At 36.1% G+C, this 27,607-nt stretch overlaps 1 protein-coding gene and 1 pseudogene across 7 annotated transcripts in view; one reads left to right on the forward strand and one right to left on the reverse strand.

Moving 5' to 3' along the window:
* Psip1 (PC4 and SRSF1 interacting protein 1) overlaps positions 1-24,988 on the reverse strand; it is a 51,757-nt gene extending 26,769 nt beyond the window's left edge. For all 7 annotated transcript variants that reach the window (XR_006856770.2, XR_006856769.2, XM_058586351.1 and 4 more), the window contains exons 1-6: positions 24,832-24,988; positions 24,134-24,344; positions 19,998-20,074; positions 6,005-6,143; positions 1,774-1,878; positions 775-837 (exon numbers count right to left, since the gene is read on the reverse strand). Coding sequence is in view for 5 of the 7 variants with exons in the window: in XM_058586351.1 (XP_058442334.1) it covers positions 775-837; positions 1,774-1,878; positions 6,005-6,143; positions 19,998-20,074; positions 24,134-24,205 (456 nt within the window). In the remaining 2 variants the exon portion in view is untranslated. The remainder of the gene's footprint in view (positions 1-774; positions 838-1,773; positions 1,879-6,004; positions 6,144-19,997; positions 20,075-24,133; positions 24,345-24,831) is intronic.
* LOC124108882 (U4 spliceosomal RNA) lies at positions 22,810-22,916 on the forward strand (annotated as a pseudogene).
* Positions 24,989-27,607: the final 2,619 nt, after the last annotated feature.

A 27,607-nucleotide genomic window follows, 5' to 3' on the forward strand; every position in this document is an offset into this window, starting at 1 on the left:
ACACTGTATTCAAACATGCTTAAAATGAACATTTTCTCTATGTGCTTATACTATTTGACAAAATGTCGCAATATCCTTTCTCTCCATCTTTCACCTGCCTGACAAAATTCTGCCTAACTTTTAAAATCTCGTTAGTTATCACATCCCCTCTCCCATGCATATATCAAAGGCTAAAAAGCCATTATAATTATTTGTTTTCATATTTTACTTCCTCATAAAATACTAAACTCTTGATTTTCTATCTTTGGTATATATGTCAGAAACATAAATAGGAGAGAAATAGGTGTGACCAAAACTTCATAAGAAAGAAATTCATAACAAATTAAAAGCCTACCCAGATACCTATCCCTACATAGTCACTCAAACTCTCATTTCACACAACATTGTGACACAGTAACAACATAATGATGTGTAACACTTACACAGCACATACAAGTATTTAGGGACCAAGATTTATCATAAACATTTTTCATGCATTAAATCATTTAATCCTTTTACCAACAATACTACAAGAAAATATTCATTTTACAGAGAAAACAAAAGTAGAGTCATAAAAACTGTTGCATTTTTTTCTTTTTCAATACACCTTAAGGATACCATAGTTATATCACCAAGAAAAAAAAATCAGTTTTGCTAACATAACCTACCCTTTAAAAAATTAAAGGTTCAGAGTAAAAGGTCAAGTTTTAAAGGCAGTTTCATTATTTCTACTCTTTCTCAATCCAACTAAAATAAAAAATTTTAAAGATACTTATGATTAGTCAGTGAAATTACCTTTCTCTTTCTCCCCCTTCTGGCAGCTTTTGGAGTGGTTATATCAATTGCTTTAGTCACATCCTTAAAAACACAAAAGCAAATAAAACTGAATAAATCAGGACAAGGCTAAAAGAAACTTTCTTAAACTTAAGCCCCAAACACGTTTCAGCAAAAGAACTAAAGAAGTTTGTTTTACTTTTCTGACCTTTGATATTATAAACATTAAAAGTCCTGCTGGTACACCAGAAGTTTGTCTATTTAAATTATAAAGCCACTTTTTCTATAGAATTCTGGATATTAGGGCTATGAATTTTAAAGTGGCTTAAACTTTGGAGGTCATCTAACAATCATTTCATGAAGTCTAGAAGGGCTAAATGAGTATTCCCAATCACAGAAGTGTAAATCAACGTAAGTTTTAAAGAATTCAGCTTAATGTTTTTTCCGTACACCCCTCCATCCCACAATCCTCTGCTTTAGAAAAATATTCCTGGGGGTTGGGGCTGTAGCTCAGTGGTGGAGTATTTGCCTAGCATGTGTGAGGCACTGGATTCTATTCTCAGTACCACATAGAAATAAACAAAAATAAAGTCCTATCAACAACTAAAAAAATAAGTAAAAAAAGAAAAAATAAAAATTTTCCTAACAAACACTAATCTACTTTATAGTTTTGCACTTGTGTTTTGTACATGAAAATAGCTTCAAATAAAAACATCCGTGCATCTTAAAGACAACAAACACTCTTAAAAAAATACTTACTATAGGAAATAAGCCTTAAAATGTTCTCATTCATTACTTTAAAGATTGCTTCCTACTTTGCCAGGTCAACTTGTTTTACAATTTCTTTCTTGCTACAAAAATGGGGTTTAAGAGGGGCTGGGGTTGTGGCTCAGCAGTAGAGTGCTTGCCTAGCATGTGGGAGGCACTGGGTTTGATCCTTAGTACCACATAAAAATAAATAAATAAAAATAAAGGTATAAAAAAATGGGGTTTAAGAGTGTAAGAAAAATGAAAACATACCTCATTGCTGGCTTTTTCTTCATGATCAGTATCTTCCTTTGAAACACTAGTTTCTTTTTCTTCAATTTCAACATCAGATGATGTATTTGATTGTTTAGTTGATGCCTATGCAAAATAACACTATTAACTTCACAAAACAAATTTTAACCTAAAAATTTTTTCTGTTCACAAAAAAAAATCAAGACTGTTTGCAATAAGGAAAAGTTACTGATTTGTGTTTCATAGGATACTTAATTTTAAAATCATTCCTAAAGAAAACCCCAAATCTACAACTTTTTGAATGATAGTTCTTTTTGTTTTAAAAAAAGGGGGGGGGGGGCGGGGGGCATGCCAGGCATGGTGGTGCACGCATGTAATCTCAGCTTCTTGGGAGGCTGAGGCAGGAGGATCACGAGTTCAAAACCAGCCTCAGCAACTTGGCGAGACCCTATCTCAAACTAAAATATAAAAAAAGGGTTAGGGATGTGCTCAGTGGTTAAGTGGCTCTGAATTCAATCCCTAGTAACAAAAATAAATATTTAAAAATTAAAAACTTTCTGATAACATACAAAATTACTTGTTGTTGATGTTGTTTTAGGTACTGAGGACTGAATCCAGGGATACTTAACCACTGAGCCACATCCCCAGTCCTTTTTATTTTTTTATTTTTAAACAGAGTGTCACAAAGTTGTTGAGTCTTATTACGTTGCTAAAGCTGGCCTTGAACTTGCAATCCTCCTGTCTCAGCTTCCCAAATCAATAGGATTTGTGGGGTATGCACCTCTAACCCCAGCATAGTTATTAACAAAATGATGTAAAATTTTTCTGAAAACTATTCATAACATTATAGAAAATTTTAAAATTCAAAATGGTCAATTTTATATATCTGGACATCAGTTTTCCATAAGCCCTGTGCCACGAGGGATGTGTCTAGGCCTAGGAATCAGAATGCATCAAATCAGCAGCAATCCTTTCAGTAGACAAAATGTTATTTGATTTCATTCATATAACCTTCCCAAAAGTCTCAATGCAAAATAGAAAATTACAAATCTATCTGATGAAAATTACCTACAGACTGAGTAGATAGAAACAAAGGATAGAATAAACTAGGTGGACACATGGAGGATAAAAAAGACGAGAAAGGTGCAATCACAAGAGAGATTATCTAAGAGAAATTACAAAACATTTCATAAAGGGCTGGGTTGTGGCTCAGTGGTAGAGCACTTGCCTTGCATGTGTGAGGAACTGGGTTCGATCCTCAGCACCACATAAAAACAAATAAATCAAATAAGATATAAAAAATTTCCACAAGACAATCAATTTTGTCTGTTTGGACAAGTGTACTCCCATTACACAGTCAATGTAATTATGATGGGATGGATGATTATATAACCATTCAACAAACATTTAGTGAATTATCTATTCTTCCCACACAATAACAGTGCTGATGCATATGACACGATTCCTTTATTCATAGACCTAGTAAAATAATCTGTGGCAGTTACAAACAACTATAGAAGCAATTATGATATGCTATGATGAGTACCATGACAAATAAGTACTAGGTGGTAATGAAGGCACAAAAGAACATCTAATGCAGCCTTGGAACATCAATGATTTAGATACCCCAAACAGAACACATGGCAAGTTCTCAAAGTTAAAAAAAAAAAAAAAAGTTTATTCATGTTCCTCCCACTTTTTGGTACTTTAGGCCTTAATAAAAAGGAACTAGAATAAAGAATCACCCTCAATGTTTTCACAAGATCTCCTGACAGCTCTCTAGTCCTGGTTTGTGCTGAGCACAGGGGTGCACACCTGTAATCCCAGCAATTTGGGAGGTTAAGGCAGGAGAATTGCAAGTTCAAGGTTACCCTCAGCAACTTAATGAGGTACTAAGCAATTTAGCTAGACCTGTCTTAAAATAAAAAATGAAAAGGGCTTAAAATAAAAAATGAAAATTTATGGGGCTGGGGATGTGGCTCAAGCAGTAGTGCGTTCGCCTGGCATGCGTGCGGCTTGGGTTCAATCTTCAGCACCACATACAAACAAAGATGTTGTGTCTGCCGAAAACTAAAAATAAATAAATATTAAAAATTCTCTCTCTCGGAGGACATACAATCAATCAACAAGTACATGAAAAAATGCTCACCATCAATAAATGGGACTTACTCAAACTAAAAAGTTTTTTCTCAGCAAAAGAAACAAGAGAGGTAAATAGGGAGCCTACATCCTGGGAACAAATCTTTACTCCTCACACTTCAGATAGAGCCCTAATATCCAGAGTATACAAAGAACTCAAAAAATTAGACAATAAGATAACAAATAACCCAATCAACAAATGGGCCAAAGACCTGAACAGACACTTTTCAGAGGAGGACATACAATCAATCAACAAGTACATGAAAAAATGCTTACCATCTCTAGCAGTCAGAGAAATGCAAATCAAAACCACCCTAAGATACCATCTCACTCCAGTAAGATTGGCAGCCATTATGAAGTCAAACAACAACAAGTGCTGGCGAGGATGTGGGGAAAAGGGTACACTTGTACATTCCTGGTGGGACTGCAAATTGGTGCAGCCAATTTGGAAAGCAGTATGGAGATTTCTTGGAAAGCTGGGAATGGAGCCACCATTTGACCCAGCTATTCCCCTTCTCGGTCTATTCCCTAAAGACCTAAAAAGAGCATGCTACAGGGACACTGCTACATCGATGTTCATAGCAGCACAATTCACAATAGCAAGACTGTGGAACCAACCTAGATGCCCTTCAATAGACGAATGGATTAAAAAAATGTGGCATTTATACACAATGGAGTATTACTCTACATTAAAAAATGACAAAATCATAGAATTTGCAGGGAAATGGATGGCATTAGAGCAGATTATGCTAAGTGAAGCTAGCCAATCCCTAAAAAACAAATGCCAAATGTCTTCTTTGATATGAGGAGAGTAACTAAGAACAGAGTAGGGTCGAAGAGCATGAGAAGAAGATTAACATTTAACAGGGATGAGAGGTGGGAGGGAAAGGGAGAGAGAAGGGAAATTGCATGGTGATGGAAGGAGACCCTCAGGGTTATACAGTGGAGGGGGTAGAGAGAGAGGAGGGGAGGGGAGGGGAGAGGTAGGGAGGGGGGAGGGTGGAGGATGGGAAAGGCAGCGGAGCACAACAGACACTAGTATGGCAATATGTAAATCAATGGATGTGTAACTGATGTGATTCTGCAATCTGTGTATGGGGTGAAGGTGGGAGTTCATAACCCACTTGAATCAAAGTGTGGAATATGATATGTCAAGAAATTTGTAATGTTTTGAACAACCAACAATAAAAAATTAAAAAAAAGAACTATGTAATGTTTTGAACAGCCAACAATAAAAAATTAAAAAAAAAAATTCTCTCTCTCTCTCAAAAAAATAAACAAATGAATAAATAAATAAAAATTTATGTCATAGATAAATTAGCTCTGGACAATAATATAGAAAAGGAGGCATAAGGCTGCTCTTCTAGACATCAATAATTTGCATTTTGCTCTAAGTCACACATTTAACCCACGGAGGTTAATATTCTGATATAATTCTGTGGATTTAAAAATTAAAGAAAATAAGAAAATTCAAGCACACACTAAATTTAAAACCCAAATTTAAGAGTACAAATGGTGTAGTTAGTGTGCACCTAGTTAAATAACCTCAAAATATACACAAGAAAACCTGACAGAATTAAAATGAAAAATGAACAAATCAATCATGGTACGGAGATAAGAACACTCATTCTTTAGCAATTGATGAAATAGGCAAAAAAAAAAGGCACAAATGGCATTAATTTCAACAACGTATTAAATAAACTCTCAATCAGGAGTTAACTGATGATTTCTCAGTTTCTGAGATCTCTTTAGCCATGCAACTAAAAATTTCAAAAATTCATTACACATTAAAAATCAAGATTCAGCCTCATAAATAAGAACAATTTAACCTAAAATCCACAAGGCTTTTAAATTAGTATTTATGGGGCTGGGGATGTGGCTCAAGTGGTAGCGCGCTCGTCTGGCATGCGTGCGGCCCGGGGTTCGATCCTCAGCACCACATACCAACAAAGATGTTGTGTCTGCCGATAACTAAAAAAATAAATAAATATTTAAAAAAAAAAAAAAAAAAAAAAAAAAAAAAAAAATAAATTAGTATTTATTTTCCCACAGGCAAGACTGTGGTTATTTCCCAAGATTGAATAAATACTAAATTTTATGTAATATGACTCACCTGTTGACTTGAAAATTTCACTTTTGGATTGTTATCTATTTCCCATAAACCTTCATTAAAACCTTTTCGTTTATTTGGTTTGCCATATTTCTCCTTATTTTCTGAGTAGGGAAATATATCCTTTGGTCCTAAAAAAGCACTGAAACAAAAGGGGAGAATATGAATGCATAGCAATCTCAATTAAATATTATTAAATAGCACTATCCTATGATGTACTTTAAATGTGTTAATTAAAACAAACAATGATCATTTTAAATCTTAATGATTTCATTTTATTAATTTAGGACAATATCACCAAGGTATGAGAAGGCTCTGATGAAGTGTTATTACAATTTAAAGTTCTTTAGGTTCTTTTTGCTTACAGAACAATTAAATGGTCCCTGATATAATTATAAAGGCTTTTTTATTTTTTTGTAATGTAGAGGAATGAACCCAGGGGCCACACTGATTCTAGGTAAATGCTCTACCACTGGGCTATACTCCCAGCCCCCAAGTACTTAAATTCAATAAAAACCTCCTAGATCCATAATCCCAAGAGGAAAAAAAAGAGAGACCACAGAAGTTGTGCAAAAATGCAAATGCACTTACCACCACTGAACTATACACTTAAAAATGGTTAGAACATAACACTAATTGATATTTCAAAATAACTAGAAGAGATTTCAAACTGTCTCATCAAAGAAATACTGAACATCTGAGGAGATAGGTGATGAATATGCTATGTACCAATTTAACTCACTACATATATATGCATATATTCACACATGTATATACAGACATTGAGATATTCACATATATCTCAAATATTTATAACTCCAACTTTCACACTTTATCCCATAAACATGTACAATTGTGTTAATAGAAAAATGGTTAAAACAGTAAATTCTGTTATTTTTTATAAGAGAAAAACACAAACCCACGCTGGGCATTGTGGCACATGCCTGGAATCCCAGCAACTTGGAAGGCTGAGGCAGGAGGATCAAAAGTTCAAAGGCTATCTCAGAAATTCAGTGAGGCCCTAAAGCAATTTAGCAAGACACCATCTCAAAATTATAAACAAACAGGGCTAAGGATGTGGCTCAGTGGTTAAGGACCTCTTGGTTCATTTCCAGTACAAAAAAAATGAAAGAAAAACACAAGCACACACACAAAAAGACACAACACCATTCATCAAACCTTTAACTGCATTCCAAATATAATTTCATTTCAACAAAATTTGGTACAGCACCTAATTTGTGAACACTGAATTCTAATGAACTAATAATGCTCCTATAGGATATACAAGGTGTGACTCCTACAGTCACAACATTTTCATAATCCTGTCCATACATAACCAGTTTAAAAATACTTTACAAAATATACTGCTGGTTCACTAACACTGAATTCACAGCCAACAACTTATAGAAAATGTGTTTTCTCCATAAGGTAAATCATAACCTTAAGAACTTAAGAACACTAAGAAGAATTTTAGCACTATGTTTCAGGACTAGTTAAAACACACACACACACACACACACACACACACACACACAGCACAGAAATGCAAAAGCTTATGGTGCTATGTAGACTGTAAAAATAATACTTATTAAAATAAATAATTTGGGACTACAAATAAATTCTAATGAGTAGACAAATTCACAAATGCATAATCCATAGATAACAAGCACCAATTGGTTTTGTGTATTCAGATACCTTCTCCAAGACAGACCCCTTATGTGTCCCTTTCCTATATAAATTCTTTAGAAAGTGTCAATTCTAAGCCAGGCACAGTGATCCATGCCTATAATCCAACTACTTGGGGGGCTGAGCCAGGAGAACTAGTACCCAGATTAAAATCCCAGTACCAAAAAAAAAAAAAAAAAAGCCTGTCACTTCTATGAAGGTAGACATTATGTATGAGTTATTTTCACTACAATGGACACATACCTGTACTTGGGCTTTTTGTTTTTTCTGCAATGCTAGGAATTGAATCCAGGGCTTCATGCATTGCTAGGCAAGCTCTCTACTGTTGAACTACACCCACAGCCCTTTTTATTTTGAAATAGGATATTGCTGAGTTGACCAAGCTGTCCTTTTTTTTAACCTGTGATCCTCCTGCCTCAGCCTTCAAGTTGCTGGAATTATAGGCATGCACCCACTGCACCAAGTTTTATATATGTGCTTTCCAAAACAGGACAATGAAATTGACTCTAATTTCCTCTAAAATGTACTAAAACTTAAAATTATTGTAATTAGATATATATATCACAAATTTTCTATCTGCTGAAATCCTGTAAGAATAAAAGACCTAATGAATACTTACAGGAATACTTTGTAAGATTTTAAATTAAAATTTCCATTAAAAAGAGACTTAGAGGGCTGTGGCTGTGGCTCAGTGTGTAGAGCACCTGCCTAGCATGCATGAGGCACTGGGCTCAATCCTCTGCACCACATAGAAACAAACTAAATAAACAAAATAAAGGTAATTTAAAAAGATAAAGAAACTTAGAACTCTAAATATAATTAGGGCACATAAAAGCTTTACTGTGCAACACACCTGCTACATAATCAATTTTAAATTCAAAGTAAGTTAGTTGAACTGCCACAAAAATTTATTTCCAGTTGAAACAAGCTAGTTCAACAAATTTTCCCTCTTGAAACTTCAAAAGACAATGGTAAAGGAAGTAATTTAAAGGTATAGACTCATAAGATCATATGAGATAAAAACTTTGGAAGCTGAAAGAGAAAAACTGGATCTTAGCCAACAATGTAGATAAAAAGGTCCAACAATATCCTCATTTATAGTTCCACATCAACATAAAAACTGCTGGCATGAGGAACTACAAGAAGTAAAGGGAATCTTGAAAAATACTTATTACAGGGCTGGGAATATAGCTCAGTTGGTAGAGTGCTTCCCTCGTATGCACAAGGCCCTAGGCTCAATCCTCAGCCACACACACACACACACACAAAAAAAAAAAAAAAAAAAAAAGTTTAAAATTCTCAAACATGAGTGTTTTTAGGTAAGACTCTAAATCTAAAAGCCACTGAAAAAAGAAGACTGATCTACCACAATGATATTCATGTGTATAAGGGTTTAAAATAAATATTTTTTACATGCCATTATCCACCTTCATCTCAAAAGCAGCAGGTACTAGGTATTAAACCCAGGGCCTTGCACATACTAGGTAATTGTTCTACCACTCAGCTACATCCCAGCCCTTTTTAATTTTATTTCAAGACAGGTCTCACTAAGCTGCCCAGGCTGGCCTTGAACATGCAATCCTGCGTCAGCCTCTGGCCTCCCAAGTGGCAAGAATTAAAAACAGGCCATCTACTTTATATGACAGTGAGAGGTCAAAAAATAAGCACTCTAGATAATCAATGGGAAAAATTATAATTGTTCCATGATCTTTAAAAATTATCATGACACTAAATACTATTACTGACAGTTAGAAACATGTAAAGAAATGAAATAGTAAGCCCAATATTATTTTGTACATTGTAACTGAAAATATTAGGAACACTGAGATTAAAGAGTGCCATTTTTTGTTGTTGTTTAAAAAAAAATCAAGAGTAATTTGAACAGTGCTTCTTTTGATAACTTCTATGGAATAAGCATATTTTCTATACTCATACTCCTTTGTTAAGTTTAGATCATCTTCCAACATTTTACTCTTCAACACTGTGACTTATCTTTAATGTTTTTGTTGGTGCCACATCCTCTAGGACATCTTCATACTTTCTAACCACTTTCCTCATTTAGGTTGATAAACTTGTTTTCATTACTTCTCTCAAGTTCCTGGGATTGGACATTTAATGTCTCTCCAAATGTGCACATCAACATTCATAAGGTTAGCTACTTATTCTATAACTCTACCTATTCAATTCAAATTAACTTCCAGCATTATTATTGTTTCTTTACTGTACTTCATCTTTGCTGGCCAATTCTCTTGTTTCTTTATTTTGGTAAAAGTCACTTGGGTCTATTGTTGGAAACAATGGCCAACTACATACTTGCAGTCTGTATATGTTTTGAGAAACAAATACACAAGGACCAATCACCAAGAAACTAGGAAAGTGACACGGTACACATCTGTGATTTACATCTTAATTTGTGGGTTGAAAAGCTAGTAGCAAATTTTGTAGTTTATACCATGGTGTTTAGGGACAGGTATTACTTAACTAAGCCACAGTAAATAAAATTCATACGTACTACAACTATGCAAAGCTAAATAAAGATGACTTATATTCTTCGCTCTTTATGATTTACCTTTAAAGTTCTCTTTTATAGACACCAATATTTTGACTCCTGCTTTGTGACTGCATTATATTATTATTTTTATCTCTAAATTAAATAAAAGGGCAGGGGAAACAGCTCATTACAGAGCACCCCTAGATTCAATTCCCAGTACCACCACAAAAAAAAAAAAAAAAAAAAAAAAAACAGACTTATCTAGGCTGTTTATTAATGCAATTTGAAAGTCTACTAACTAAAAAAATTCTTCACTTGCTCCTCCTCCCAGATTCTGATATTACTGTTACATTATTTTGCCACTCATGATATTCAAATAAGTCATACATAAATTCACTTTTTTTATACCTTTATTTTATTTATTTTTATGTGGTGCTGAGGAATGAACCCAGCGCCTTACACGTGCGAGGCAAGCACTGCACGGCTGAGCCACAACTCTAGCCCCCATCAATTCACTTAAATAAAAAACTAGGGATTGAACCTAGGAAAACCTAACGAGTTACATATCACCAACCCTTTTAAGACAGTGTCTTACCAACTTACTGAGGCCAGTCTCAAATTAGTCCTTGCCTCAGCCTCTGCAGTACCTGGAATGACAAGCATGCACCACCACATCTGGCTAAATTCTTATATTTTAATACATCAAAAATTAAATAATATAGTCCAAAGGAGAAAGTCTGTACAAGTTTAGAAGTTTTTGATGCTTAACATCTCTAGTAATCAGGAAAACAGAAATCAAAACCACAATGAGATAGCATCTCATACCCAATACAATGGATATAATACAAAAGAAAATGTGGCTGGGGATGTCTCAGTGACAGAGCACTTGTCTAGCAAAGACATAGTCCTGGGAGACATCCCAAACACCACAATAAATGGTAAATGAAAAATAAATAAATAAATATAAAGACAATGAGGGGAAATTAGAATCCTCATACACAGCTGATTTGGAAACATTCTGGCAATTTCTCAAAAGACTAATTCTAAAGTCAGCATTTGACCCAGGAATTCTACTCTTCAAGAAATAAAAACATATGTTCATACAAAAACTAGTATACAAGGAAAAGAAATCTTGTATACTAAGTTCACAGCAACATTATTCATAATAGCCAAATGTAGAAAAACTCAAAAGTCTGTCAAATGATGAATAAGTACGATAACAACGGGCAGTATTATTCAGCAATAAAAAGAAATGGGGGCTGGGGTTGTAGCTCAGTGGTAGAGCACTTGCCCAGCACATGTGAGGCACTGGGGTTTGACTTTCACCACCACCTAAAAAATAGATAAAATGAAGTCATTGTGAACATCTACAATAAAAATATTTTTTAAAAAAAGATATAGAAGCACTACCACATGCTACTTCATGGATGAATATGGAAACATTATGTTAAGTGTAAAAAGGTAATCTCTAACAACCACATGTTGTATGGTTTCCTTTATATGAACTGCCTCAAACAGCAAAGTAATTTGGTCATTGCATAGGCTAAGGCAAGAAGGAGGAATGGGAAGAAATGGTTAAGTAACTGCTAATGAGTTTCTTTTAGACTAGGCTAATGCCGCCACTACTTTCTGGATATACTAATATCTACTGAATTATATACTTTATATAGGCAAATTATATGGGCAATGAATTCTACCTGTTTAAAATTTTTTTTTTTTAATTTGGCCAAGCAGGGCTGGGGTTATGGCTCAGCGGTGGAGCACTCACCAAGCACGTAAGAGGCCCTGGGTTCAATCCTCAGCATCACTTAAAAATAAATCAATAGGGCTGGGGATGTGGCTCAAGTGGTAGCGCGCTCGCCTGTCATGCGTGCGGCCTGGGTTCGATCCTCAGCACCACATACAAACAAAGATGTTGTGTCTGCCAATAACTAAATAAATAAATATTTTAAAAAAAATAAAAATAAATCAATAAAGGTATTGTATCAAACTACAACTAAAAAATAAATATTTTAAAATATATTTTAAAAATTAAAATATATTTTAAAAAATTAAAAATAAATAAATAAATAAATAAATTTGGCCAGGCAGAGTGGTGTGTCTGTAATCCCAGCAACTGGGGAGGCTGAAGCAGGAGGACCACAAGTTAAAGCCAGTGTTTGCAACTTAAGAGACTGTCTCAAAAAATAAAAAAAAAGGGGATGGAGATGAAACTCACTGGTAAAGTGTCCTTGGGCTCACCCCCTAGTACCACTAAATAATATAGATTTTTAAAAAAATCTTTTTTTTCCAGAGAACATCATATCTTATCAAAAGAAACAAGCAATTCACAATTTTACCAATCACATATAACCAATGTTTTCAGTCCATTTATTTGAATATAAAATATGTGATTTCAATGATACATACTTTTAGATAAAGTGAATTATCTTTTCATATCAACAATGAACATTATTTCACTGAATGGCTAATCCAGAATTGGTCTATTGTTGGATGATTTTTTTATGTCAAAATTTTTATTATAGAATAATGCTGCTATAATAAACATATTAATCAATCTTAGCACACATCTTCATAATCAATTCTAAGAACAATTGGGTCAAAGAATATTCTCAAGACTGACCACCTAATAAGACTCAAAAACAAGGTGGATGAAGAAGAGAATCCTTTCTGGGCATATAATCCCACAGGATTGGTGAACAGGGCCTAAATTAGCTTTAAGAAAGCACTACTGGGGTTGGGGATGTGGCTCAAGTGGTAGCGCGCTCGCCTGGCCCGGGGTTCGATCCCCAGCACCACATACAAACAAAGATGTTGTGTCTGCCGATAACTGAAAAATAAATATTAAAAACTTCTCTCTCGGGCTGGGGATGTGGCTCAAGCGGTAGCGCGATTGCCTGGCATGCGTGCAGCCCGGGTTCGATCCTCAGCACCACATGCAAAACAAAGATGTTGTGTCCGCCGAGAACTAAAAAATAAATATTAAAATTTTAAAAAATAAAAACTTCTCTCTCTCTCTCTCTTAAAAAAAAAAAAAAAGAAAGAAAGCACTACTGGTTTCCAAAGGATATACCACGCATGGCTGTCAACTCCAATTCACTCTATAACATATTTCATTTTAAAAGACATTGAAAAAAAAATGACATAAGCAAAATAAAAGGATGTAACTACATAAAATACCTAATATTGAAAAACTAAGAGCAAGTCCAAAACTAAGAGCAAGCCCAAAGAAAAAATCATAAGAACATTAATAGCTTTAGGAAATGTTTCTTAAAAACAGGAATAAAAGCACATGCCTATAATCCTAGTGACTTGGGAGACTGAGGCAGAAGGATCTCAAGTTGGAGGTCAGCCTCCACAACTTAGTGAGACCCCATATCAAATAAAAAATAAAAAGGGCTGGGGATTTAGCCTGGTAGAGTACTCCTAGGTTCAATATCCAATACCATACACACACAAAAAAAAAAAAAAAAAAAGAGAGAGAGAGAAAGAAAAAGGGGAAAAAAAGGAATAAAAATTATTTATTCCATTACAGAGAATTTTTAGGGTCTTTTTAAATTTTTAGCAAAGAAAATATACACATTAATTCAAGCGGCAAATTTCAGAGCTAAAAGAAAACTTAAGTATCCCCAAATCCTTATTCCAAAGATTAGGAAATTGAAGTCTGGCTTACACAGGCATGGTCACCTAGCTGTTGAACACAAGTGTCTCAACTCTGTACAGTGATCATTAAAAAGGTTTCAGAGTTTCCACTGTTTACTGTAATATACTCTTTGAAGCATTTCCTAATAAAATATTGATGCCACACCCCTCAACATGTGAATTAAAACCTCAAATACCAATGTCAAACTTGTAAGAATTGAGGCTAATTTAAAAAAAAAAAAAACTAAAAAATTAGCAAATCATTTATTGAGTAGAACAATAATTCTGAAACAATCTAAATCCTACAAGTGTGGTTCTCACATGGTACACTCCTCAAGGCCCTAAGTGTGTATGTCCTGATTTTTATACGAATTTAAATACACAGAAAAGCAGTTATGTCTTTGAACCGTAATCCTCATAAAAGCTGTTGTTGAACACCTAGAACCCTTCCTTTAAAGTAAACAAAATGGGAAGATCTGGGTTAAAGACTAAAATATCAAAACTTGTTTAACTTTGCCATATTACTAAAGTTTTTTTTTTTTAACATATTGATTCTAATTTGCTGCTTCATTTCTCCACTATTCAACTATAAAACATACTGGATGTTTCATAAGGTTTTATATAATAGCATGCATTATTTTATAATGAAAAATTATTCATTAGACAATTGAATATGCATCTGCTGGTATAACAGAGATGAATAAAAGTTTATTTCATTACTTGGTGTGAGGCATGAGAGAATCTACACAAGCCCAACACCAGCACATACAGCTTTGGTGGTAATACAGAGTTGTATAAAACTAGCGTGGAATAAAAATCCTATTCCATGATTCATTCCTTTATTACCTGTGCCTGTGACCTGACCAATACCTCCCTCTTGATCTTCACTTATAAAACTATAAATCAGGCAGGTTTTAAAACAACCTATGGTATATATTTTTAATGTTCCTAAAGCTGAGCATACAACTTCTTTGTAATAAGGCAATTAAGAGCAGTAATACTGGAGATAAAAGCAGCAAAATGCCATTTTATTTAAATTTTCCAGACTTTCTGAGAAACAGAACTAGGTTAGGGTATTCCCTTAATTAGCAAAAGCAATCAGTCAGCAAAACTCAAATTCACCAGCATTTCAAACAATTTAATAACTGGAGTACAGTAGCAGCCTTGGAAAAATATGCAATGTTACCAATAATTTATAAATTCCTTCAAGTACCTTTTCCAAGATGACATGCTTGTCAAAGCTATACAATTTCTAATTAATAACTGATAGTGTTTACCATGTGCCAAACACTATTCTAGGCATTTTCATGTAATATCTTGTTTGTACCCCAAAATTATGAGGTAGGTTATTATTATTCCCATTTCACAAACTAGGAAGTAAAAAACCAAAGGTAAGTAACCTGCCTGAGGTCATACAACAGGTAAATAGCAGAGAGACTTCTAAACTAAGTTTAGAAGTTGTATTAAACATTTTGTATTAGTAAATGGAAGGCAAATTCATAATAACAAATGACTCTAAGAGCATCAAATTTTCAATCCTCAGATTCAACAGCTATTACGTAGAAGGCCCTTAAATAAGTGATTACAAAACAGACAAGGTCCCTGCTATTTCAGCTTTTCACTTGTGGGTGAAGAGAAAAAAAAAAAATCATTTTAAGTCTTCACTACATTGGAGAAAATAAACATAAAAAGGAGATACTGAGCTTAGATCTAAATGACTTTAAATATCCAACCACATAACATTTCCAGAAAAGGATAAACAAGTAAAAAGAACCTGAGGAAAGATGAGACATAATTTGTAAAACAGAAAAAAAGCAATGAAAAATGTGACAAGCTGGAGAGGTAACATGAACTAATTCATATAGGGTCTCATAAACAGTATTCGTAAATAGTTTCTTAGGTTTGGTTTTCTTGTACTGGGCACTGAACCCAGGGCCCCCCACATGCTGGACAAGCCTGAGCTACATTTCCAGCCCTTTTCATTTTATTTTTGAGAAGTGGGTTTAGCTAAGTTGCCCAGACTGGCCTTCAAGTTTCAATACTTCTGCCTCAGTCTCCTAAGTAGCTGTAATTACAGGCATGTGCTACCAAGTTTATGGAAACGTTTATGGTAATGTTAATAGGGAATCATTGAAGGTTTTTGGACAGGGAAAGGACACAACCTGATTGGCATATGAAGTCACTTTGATTATATATTTAGAGTTGAAAATGAGACCAAGATAGGATAAGGACAATAATTACAGGAATTGTGAGATGGACTTTAGTTGTTATCAGAGGAACCACAAAGCAGGCAGATCAAGATGCATTTTGAAGGAAAGATACAATAATAACAAGATTTGCTGACTGACTAGATGTGGGGAGGAAAGGCAAAGACTGTAATAAGGAATCAAGGATAACACCAAGACTTTGGCTCCAGTATCAGAAAGAACTAGATTCATATCAGAACCATCTACTAAGATTCAGTTTTAAATGTTCAATCTGTGATACCTAGTAGACAATCACAGTTAGCAAACATAAGGGATCACTAATATTCAAAACTTAGCCAGGCATAGTGGTACACACCGATAAGGAATGATAGCTGCTTGGAAGGATGAGGCAGAAGGATCACCAAATATGAAGCCAGCACAGGCAACTTTGCAAGACCCTATCTCAAAATCTAAAAAGGCTGGGGGTGTTAGCTCAGTGGTAGATTACTTGCCTACTACATGTGAGACCCTGGGGTTCAATCCCCAGTACTGCAAAAAGAAAACAAACAAAAAAACTTTACTACTGGACAAATTTACTATAAATAACATCAAATGAGATGTAAAATTGGATGGCTTACAGGTTAGGGAAAGAATGCAGTCACAAAAGGATCCTTATTCTAAATTCACAATAAAATCTTCATTTATATATTAGTTATAAGTTAGTAATCTTCCAAACAATGCTATTTCTTTTGTTCTTCCTGTCCCATCTAACTCCTGGTTGTCAGAATAAACTTCCATTTACACAAAGTCCAAACTGAAAAAGGTTCAAATACATAACTACCCTCCCAGGACTATTAGAGATCTAGTTCCTAAAAACTAAAGTACAAAAAAAAATGTTGTTACCACACCAACAGGTATATGGCAGCACTGTCTTTCCAAAGATAGATGATATATTTGTGAGAACACTAAGGACCAAAACACTATAAAAGCATTGTGTAAAATTTTAATTCTTTGAATATATTTCTTGAATTTTATTTTCTTCATATACAATCTTAGTTATCTGTTCAATAATGCACAATAAATTAGTTGATGTAGTATGTTTTGATTTAAAATAAATATTTGGCTGGGGATATAGCTTAGTGGTATAGCACTTACCTAGCATGTAGGAAGCACTGAGTTCCACCCCCAGCACTGCAAAAATATAAAGTAAAATCCTCATTTTTAAACACTGGGGAAAGAATGCCCATTCCTCTTCAGAATTTAAAATAATAACCTAGGGCTGGGGTATATTTGTGAAGTAAAGTGCCTGCCTAACAAGGGGTATAGGTGTGTTGCTCAATGGTAGAACATTTGGCCAGCATGTGCAAGGCCCTGAGTTCAATCCCCAGCACAAGAAAAAAGTAAGTAACATGTATAGGGCCCTGGGGTTCAATATGGGGTGGGGAAAGACCACTTAAGAATGGGCCAGGCAGTGGTGCACACCTATAGTCCCAGGAACTTGGGAGATTGAGACAGGAGGATTGCAAGTTCAAGGCCAGCCTCAGCAACTTACTAAGGCCCTAAGCAACTCAGCAAGACTCTATCTAAAAATTAAAAAGCACTGGGGATGTAGCTAAGGGATAAGTGCCCCTGAGTTTAAAAAAAATGTATTAAGTGTTTTATGAAAATTAAGAATACATATAACATCATAAAATCTTTTAAAATCAGAAAAACTACTACTGTGCACAGTGGCACATACCTGTAATCCCAGCAGACAGGAGGATCAAGAGTTCAAAGCCAGCCTCAGCAACGGTGAGGTACTTAGCAACTCAGTGAGACCCTGTCTCTAAATAAAACACAAAATAGGACTGGGGATGTGTCTCAGTGGTCGAGTGCCCTTGAATTCAATCCCTGGTATCAAATAAATAAACAAACAAAATCAGAAAAACTGAAATAAGGAATTTTAAACTTACAAAACTGAAAAATTCTAAAGAATATCTGCTCAAATTAATGTTTCCAAACTTCATACACATCAAAAATCATCTGGAAGGCTTGTTAAAACAGACTTTCAGGCTCCTCACCTCACAAACTGATTCAGTATATCAGGGATGGGGCATTAAGAACTTTCCTTTTTTAACTAAAAATCCATGATTCTGGCATTGCTAGACCTAGCATGAAGCATACTTTACAAACCCCTACACTAATACAAAGTATACAATTTTTCAAAGATTCCTTTCCCCCCAGGCTTGAGAATACACATCTATCATACCAGCTATTCAGGAGGCTGAGGCAGGAGGATCACAAATTTGAGGGCAACCTGAGCAACTTAACAAGACCCTGTCTCAAAATTAAAAAGGTTAGGAATGTAGTTCAGTGGTAGAGTGTCTCCAGGTTCAATTCCAGTACCATGTACACATACACAAGAATCCTTTCCCTATTAATTTTGCTTAGGTTTCCATGGTGGAGCATGCCTGTAAACCAGAGGCTTGGGAAGCTGAGGCAAGAGGATCTTGAGTTCAAAGCCAGCCTCACCAACTTAGAAAGGCCCCAAGCAACTTAGGAAGACCCTGTCTCAAAATGGGGATGGGGGAAGGACACGGGATGTGGCTCAGTGGCTGAGCACCTCTGGGTTCAATCCCTAGTACCCCCTCCCCCAAAAAAAGAGTTTAAAACTGTATTATATGTACATACACACATATTTTTTTTCTTCTTTTTTAATACAATATGTCTGAATGTAACTCAAATTAAATACAGTAAAGGCCAATCCAACTCTAGATCTAAAATTACATTTGAAACAAACTAATTATGTGATATTGTATAATACCATTAACATGAAATGTCTGTAAATGGCAAATCTATACAGATTGGAGACTGTAGTAGGTAAGGACTGGGAAGAAGGGGATGAAGTGATCATTAATGGGTAAAAGAATAATTACACTAAAATCTATCAAAATATATTAAAATCAATTGAATTACACACTATAAACTCAGTGGTATATAAATCACATCTCAATAAAGCTGTTAAAGAAATTATGTGGAAGTATATACAACAGCTGAACAACATAACCAAATATTGCCATTGTAGTCACTCTTAGAAATACATAATTATAATCACAGTATCAACAGTTTTATTTTTCATCTCAGACAAACAATTCTATTCTACAAATAAAAATTATTTCAAGTCCCAAATCAGACAGATTATATAGTATTTGTAAAGCGATTAAATTATAGGCACCTGAGAATATAACCTTTGGGAATTAATGTGATGGGCCCCAGAACAATGCCATGTACCTACAATTAACAGTTCAACTTTCAGCTGCATTTTTCTTAAAAATTATTTTGCTTCACATTAGTAATTGGTTCTCTGCTCACATATCCACCAGAACAGCAGAGCAGTCATAGTGGCTTTAGTAACCACAGAAACACATACAGGTAACTGTCCAGATTTCTTCTTCTCATCTTCTCCACAACATAGTTTGTGTGGCTAATATCACAAAAAGCCTAAAACAGGGTATCAGGTAGTACTTGTACAAGACATTTTACTAAATAGGCCTACTAAAGACCTTGTTAAAACTTCCCTTACATTATTTTCATCTGTCACTCATCCATGTGATTGCTGAGAAAACACTTTGCTTTTTTAATTAAGAAAACATCTATTCCAATAAAAATTAAACCTATAGTGTCCACTTTAAAAATAAGAGGAGCGCTGGGATTGTGGCTCAGCGGTAGATCGCTTGTTCAATCCTCAGTAACACGTAAAAATAAAGGCACTGTGTTGTGTCCATTTACACCTAATAAATAAATAAATATTTCTTTTAAAAAAATAAATAAGAGAAAATTTCCAGAACCATCAAAAAAAAGAGACTCAAAGACATTTTTCAAATCTCAATGATTTTAATTAAAGTTCTCTATTTTTTTATTATCTTCCCATTGAATCTCTACTTGCTCTTCATTTTATGTCACATGACCCACAACATTAAGTATTATTTGCCTCTATGCTAACAGGACTTACGTCTCATGAGTTCCAAAAAAGAAAATGGGTAGCTTATTTGTAGGTGGCTTTACAGCTCCATCAGGAACTTCATCTACCTAAAAGAAATATTTGAAAAATTAAAATTAAAATATTTTCAATAATACATACCTGAAAAAACTAAGAATAAGACATTCAAAACAGACAAAAAATGGACTCATTATCAAAAGCCCATAATCCTATATCTCCAGTTTTGAAACCCAAGAAGTTCTAAAACACAAGATTTTTCAAAACCTCATCTGGTAGCAAAACCTGGACTGACACTAAGGTTAATTCAGTCATTCAGCTAGTATTTCTGTTGTTTCTCTGCAGAAACAATGTGTTAGATTATTATGTGCTATCCCAGACCGTACCAGCAGGAAAACGTGGCATAGGTTTCAACTTCCTAAAATACCAAATTGTTGAATTATTAAACATATTTGGCCCTAAGCTTTTCATATAAAGTATCTGAACCTATTCCACAATCCTAAACAATATTTCTGTAGGAAAGCTACACAAAAAAACACAGTAATGTAAAGGAAAAAATTGGCCTGGGGTATAGCTCACTAGTACAGTGCTTGCTCAACATGCATAAGAACACAAGAATTCGGGATGGAGTTGTGGCTCAGTGGTAGAGCACTTGCCTTAGCAAGTATGAGGCACTGGGTTCGATCCTCAGCATCACATATAAATAAATAAATAAAAGGTCCATTGACAGCTAAAAAATATTTTAAAAAAAAAGAACACAAGAATTCAATTCCCAGCACTGCAAAAAATATACAAATAAGGGCTGGGGTTATAGTATAGTTCAGTTGGTAGAGTGTTTGCCTCACATACACAAGGCCCTGGGTTCAATCCCCAACACCACCCCCCCCCCCCCAAAAAAGGTACATATATACCAAAAAAAAGAGACATTGCCAAGAGCAGTGGCCCACGCCTGTAATCCCAGCAGCTCAGGAGTCAGCAACGAGTGCTCCTAAGTTCAATCCCCAATACTCTCGCCCCAAAAAAGACATTAACAGGGGCTGGGGATATGGCTCAAGCGGTAGCGCGCTCGCCTGGCATGCGTGCGGCCCGGGTTCGATCCTCAGCACCACATACCAACAAAGATGTTGTGTCCGCCGAGAACTAAAAGAAATAAATATTAAAAAATTCTCTCTCTCTCTCTAAAAAAAAAAAAAAAAAAAAGACATTAACAAAAGTTTAAAGCAGTATTTCCCAAAGTATGAAACACATATTATGAAAAGATCCTCCATCTACATGGTTGAATCAGATGGGGTTATCTATTCCTTTTTCAGTTCTCTTTCAACCCTTTTAATTAAGGAAAACAGCATTAGGTGGTATTTGTTATATCTAACATTTCTGTAATGTTACTCTCCTTTATTCCCTGTATTCAAACTAGAAAGAATTTAATAAATTCTGGTATCTAGAAAGAATTTAACAAATTTCTACTTCAAAAGCAATCTGATTAGGATTGGGGTTGTGGCTCAGCAGTATAGCACTCGCCTAGCACATGCAAGGCTCTGAGTTCAATCCTCAGCATCACATAAAAATAAATAAATAAATAAAGGTATTGTATCAAACTACAATTAAAAAAAGATTTTTTTTTAAAAAAGTCATTTAATGGGCTGGGGTTGTGGCTCAGGGGTAGAGTGCTCGCCTAGCAAGCATGAAGCACTGTCAATCCTCAGTACCATGTGAAAAATAAATATATATTTTTAAAAAAGCAATTAAAAAAAATCAGTTGACTGTCAAGGGTGCTGACTCTGTAAGCATTACACCATAGAAGGCCAGACCATAAATGTGATTGCACTGGAAGGTTTCAGACACCAATAAAGTTATTACCATCCAGCACCACTAGAGACCTTAATTTTTCCATTTATACCTGTCACTTCAACCTGTCATTTCAACTTTGTGGGAAGGCCCTAAGATTTGAAAAAATCCTTAAGCCTTTAAAATAAAGAATATTTTCTGTCAATTTAGTTCATATATTTCTTTCTGCTATTACATAGCTTTAGGAGTCTTTTCAAATGCTTATTATTAGCACAGACTGAGCTTAACAAATGTTAGGCAAATTTTTTAAAAATTGATTTAAAAAAAAAAAAAAAAAACTAGTTAAGGATTACAAGAATATGTAAGACTTAGAAGTAATCCAGTTTGGAATGAATATGTAGACAGAAAATGTTAAACCCAAAATGGGAACAAGATGTATTACCTTTACAACTGAAAACTTCAATACTCTGTAAAACAAAGATTTACAATTTCTAAGACTAAAGATGGAAAAAACATAATTCTTAAACACAGAATATGTCAAAACTAAATTTAGCTGCTTCCAAGGGGGGAAATGACAAAAAATTCCCATTGCAATCCAAATGAACTCATTAAAAGCAAGACTTGTTAAAGAAGGAAAATACTCTGACCCTCCTAAAGCTACTTTATTTTTACTTTTAATAGCACTAACTCTTAGTCACCTAACATATTGAAGGGTGTGGGGAGGATGATGTGGGAGTAGAAAATTTTTTAAGAATTTCCACTTGGCTTCTCACTAGTGTGGCTTTGGAATCTGAATATGGATGTATCAGATGCCCTCAGATTTTTATAACTCAAAAATAAAGATGCCTTGAAAAAAAAAAAAAAAGTATCTTGGAGGGACCTTAAACCTGTTCAGGTCCCTAGGCATTATTTAAATACTAAATATAGAGCTTTTTTTAAGTGCATGATTATGTAGCTAACGATTGGTGGGGTTTTTAAAAATTCCAGTTTAAGGCCACTGCCCTCAAGAAGCTTACAATATATTTGAAGTCAAAACACACACAGCTTTGCGCAGTGGCAGTATCGTAGCCAATGAGGTTTATCCGAGACACGATTATTGCTAATTGAAAACATACACAAAGTAAGAATTAAAAGATTTTCTTAAAGGGAACAGATTAGAATGCCAAATATTAGAAAAGGGTTATGATTAAAGATGTTCAAGTGAAACTCCACTGAAAAAGGAGACATGATAAGACTAACAAAAAAAAAAAAAAAAGCTTTGAAAGGAAATATGTTAAATAGATCTATAAAATAGCTGGAGAGGAAAAAAGAAATCAAGAAACTATACTTGGATGGCACTCTCAGTTGCTCCCTCCATGATTCCGTTATCTAATGGGTATCTCTGTACATTCCTCTTTCCAGCTGACATAACTAGAACTATAGGATTTAATTATTTTTGAGGCAAATTGGGAGTAAATAGTTTAAAAAAAACAATAATTACAACTTTAGAATATCTTAAAAAGATATTGAGCTTACTCTAATGTATCTCAACATTCTTTAGGTTGTATCTATATGGGTCTTAAAAACCAGGTCCCATGAAAATCTAACAAACGGTATTTTTCTGAAAATGGAGCTTAGGTATTTCACACAGTTTCAATTCCTAAGTGTCACAAAACATCCTGGGTCCTTGGAGATCACTCTATACCAGCAGATGTGATCCCAGAATCTGGTCCACTCCTCCTTTTGTCCATAGAAAACAAAAAAGTAAAATAATTTCTCAAGGTCATAAGGTAAACAACATAAATAAAAACGTGGAAATAAATTTTATGGACCTTCCTTGGTATTGACTAACTGAAAAATTTTCAAGAATATGCAGTCCTAAACACCTTTTTTTAAAACAAGCAAATCCAGAAGGTTTCATCAACTCAACTCATGTATTTTTTTAAACCCTGAAAATTCAATTTAATCAAATATACACTTCTGACATTCAAGAGTTTGTAATTCGCATAAGTTCCATTGATATTTTGTATTTTATTTAAAATTTAGTAAACGTCATGTTTCACTAGTTTTTAAACATAAATTTATTCTGGATAATTTCACCTACAGTGGAACATTAACTGGCATGTCATCTAAATATTTCCTATAAGAACACCTGTCAATGACTGTCAAAAACAAGCCATAGGGAAATAAATGAGTATGTAAGAAAACTTAAATTTTTACAATTACACGGGAGATTACCGGGCAAAAGCGAAAATGAGAAATTACAAACGAGATAAAGAAAATCGAGGGGCAGAAAGGACACAGGAAAAAAATAATAGAAATGGCAGGAAGAAGGCCTCTGAGAATGAAGGGAGCACCGCTAAACGCGAAGGCTAGAAATCACTTACTCGAGCTGGCCAATGAGGATAACCTTTCATCTTGGCGAAGATGAGGTCTCCAGGTTTGAAATCGCGAGTCATGTCTCGGGGGCGAGGCCGGGGGTCCCAAAACCAAGAGGAGATGCGGCGGTGCGCGCGGCAGAGAGATGCGGGAGCGCGGATGAGCCCAGGCTCCCTCGCCGGCGGGCGGGGGAGGATGCCTCGGGGTGTCCCGACGGGCCTGCGAGGGACAGCAGGGAGGTCGGTTAAAGCGAAGAAACCCGAAGGGAGGGGCCGCAGAGGGAGGGGGAGGGGCAGGGACAGCAAGGGTGGGGGTGGGAGAGTAAGAGGAGGGCCGCCTCCCGCTCCTCCCGGAGAGCGCGGCCTCCGCAGCTACCCCTCCAGGCTGGAACAGGTCCCTAGCCTAAAAGACGCCACCACCTGAGGCGGGGATGCTGCCCTACCACAGATTCCCTCCTCCCGCCCCATCTTTTCCAGGGCTTTTTCCACGGGCTCAAGCCCCCCAAAGGGAGGCGGATACAGTGACGAGAAAGATGGATTAAGGCGGACATTTCCCTTCCATCCACGCACAACCTCCCCCAAAACCTGCTCCCCGACGGTCGCAGCCCCTGGTCGCCCCTCGGCCGGGCCGCGTCCACTTCCCCGCTACAGCCAACAGAGAGGCCAACGAGGGTGGGGGGCGGGGCGAGTGACCGCCGCCCGCTCACCTGCCGGGTCCGTGGGCGCTGAGGCTGCGGTGGCGGGCCGGCCGCCTCCGCCCGCGTCCACGCAAGCCACCTGCGCCACCAGCTGCCGCAGAGGCGTCTCAACGGCTAAGAATCGCAACCGCCGCCACCACTGCCGCCGCCGTCGCTGCGCCGCTCCCGCGCGGCTCCCGCTCGGCGCCCGCTAGCACTGGGGCGGGACCAAGTGCTCGCTGAGGTAGGGGGGACAGTATAGCACCCCCACAAAGTCTGTGACTCCAGAGCGGAGGTTTTGAAGACCCTAGATCCTCATGTTACCTTTTCACTAATAATTGTATTCAGCAGAAAAGAGAAACAGATAAGAAAGAACGAAGAAGTGAGGGAAAATAGCTGGAGTGGCTGTGGTTCTCCCCTGTGGTTTGTGGAATGGTCGGGCCTGGCCCGCCCCTGCTGGCTGCTCTGCGTGTGTGTATTTGTATGTGTACTGTATGTAAAAGGCGGGGAGGGAGGAAGCGATTGTTGTGTATCGGGTTTAGGGGCGGATATCAGGGCCCATCGCACTTGGATGCGTATTAGGGAGAAACAGGCAGCCTGTTTTTGCATCATTTCCCAGGGCGGGGAGGCTTTAATTCTTTCTTGGGCGATTTGCATCATACAAAAAAGAGGAGCTGTACAAAAACCCATAGATAAAATTGGAGCACCAAGCGGTTGCAGGGTATGCAGCTTGTAGGCCATGCACCTCGCTGAATGAACCTTACTGTCTGCTTTTCCTTGAGATTGTAATATGAGAAAGTCTCATTCATTTATTTTACATTTAAATCACCAAAAACTGTTAAGAAAAATGCAGTCCCAACAAATGCAAAATGCGAAGGTTAAAAAACAATGACAGGAAAGCATAAGCTTATTAGATAGGATGTGAGTTTGGGCCCAGACTAAATTTTACCTGCTTCTGAATTTTATTTCCCCAGTAGAATGGTACTGGTAGGTGGTACAGTGAGTGTTACCAAATTTCAAAATACTTTTCAAGGGATTTTAAATATTACCTTATTTTTGATCCTTTAGCTTATGCATGTCATGATATATTGGTAATAATATGCCCAGCATTTGATGTGATCTGATAATTTAATATTTTTACTCTTACCAGTATTGTCTTATTGTGTTCTTTACCATTAATTCAGGTTTACAATAAATATGTAGTGAATAAGGCATTTTGAGCATTAATAAAATTAATCTTAAATTTTGTTTCATCCTTCATTGAACCCCCTCAAAAGTACCTACTGTGTATTAAGCCCACTTTGGTGTTGTGATATAGCTATGAGCAAGCACATTTACTTCCTATTTTAAAAGGGATGAAAATATATTTTAAAAGAATATTAAAATATGTAATTATTGATACTGATACATAGCTAGTACTGCTTTAAATAAAGTATTCAACTGGCAATAAATTAGAAAAAGCTTTAATGAATATACAAAAACAGCATGCCTTTTCAAAAGGAATGAATTTACATTCCCAAAGTAAAATGACCTGCAAGGACTTTCAAAAAACTAAGTTGTAGCTTAAGGTTTGCAGAGGGTTCCATGCAGAGCAAAAAGGGAATTGGCAAGGGAGAGGAAATTGTTGGTGATATGGCTTCAACTTTCTCATCCTGAATTTGACTTTGTTGACTACTTTGGAGCTATCATTGGTTGTAGAGCAAGAAAAGAATAAAAATTATTCTTTAAAAAATTTTTTCTTACTCTTTTAAGGTAGATGAAAGTAGAAAGAGGTTTGTGAAACTACTAAATGATCCATTTCTGTGCAGGATTGGAGACTATGAAGGTGGCAAGGAAGGGCACAAAATTGCATAAAAAAATAATCATCAGTTGGTGGCAAATCATGCATAGGAAAGGGGCAGAAAATTGTACTGAAGAAAAGTCCAAGAAACTGAATTATCGAATCCAAAGCATCCCTCACAAATCATTTTTTATGCAACTCCTTTGTTCTCAACACTGTAACTGTAAAGGCCTTCCAACTCCAAGTGTGGTCAGGGCCCAGCAGCATGGGCTTCACCAGGAAGCCTATTAGAAATTCACCCCCTCCCCAGACCTATTGAATTGTTTTCTGCAGTTTAACCAGATCCCCAGGTGATTGTTATATATATTCAAGTTTGACAAACTGTTATGGCCAATCCTACTATAGATTTAAGAGCTTAAAATCATGTGGGAAAGACAGATATATAATAAAATGTAATTGATGCTAAACTTTTTAATTAGTGACCAAAACTTAAGAGGCGCCAGCTAGTAAAGAAGGTGTGATTACTGTCAATGGGGAGGTCCTCAGAAAATAAAAAAATAGAGGGAAAATGGAAAAGCATTGATATGTTAGTGTGAACAAACTTCAATACTTAGCCCTTGCTGTCCATAAATTTTCACAATTTCAATTTGTGACAGCCTGCAGACAACAGATGTTACCTTGTAAACAGCAAATCAGAGCAAAACAGGTGGATGTTTCAGCCTCCAGAGAACAAAAGCCCAGGATCCCTGGGAGCAGGAATTCTGAATCTGAGAGGGGGGAAATGGAGGGGAGGGGATGGAGAAGAGGAAAGGCTGAGCACAACACTGCTACTTGGAGAGCTTTCTCCCCAGCCATGCCTCACGCACCTATCCACAGGAAAAATAATACAATTTCCAAAACTAAATCAAGGGAAATCTTAATGTATTGAGGCAGAAGCTTGACTTACATTCTGTCATGTAACCTGGGTTACCATTCCCATTTTCCAAATGAATAAAACAGGCTCACAGAAGTCAAACAACTTGCCCA

Source organism: Marmota monax, unplaced genomic scaffold (genome assembly GCF_021218885.2).
Source record: "Marmota monax isolate L192 unplaced genomic scaffold, Marmota_monax_Labrador192_F-V1.1 WCK01_AAM20220418_F8-fsc00033, whole genome shotgun sequence".
NCBI lineage: Eukaryota > Metazoa > Chordata > Mammalia > Rodentia > Sciuridae > Marmota > Marmota monax.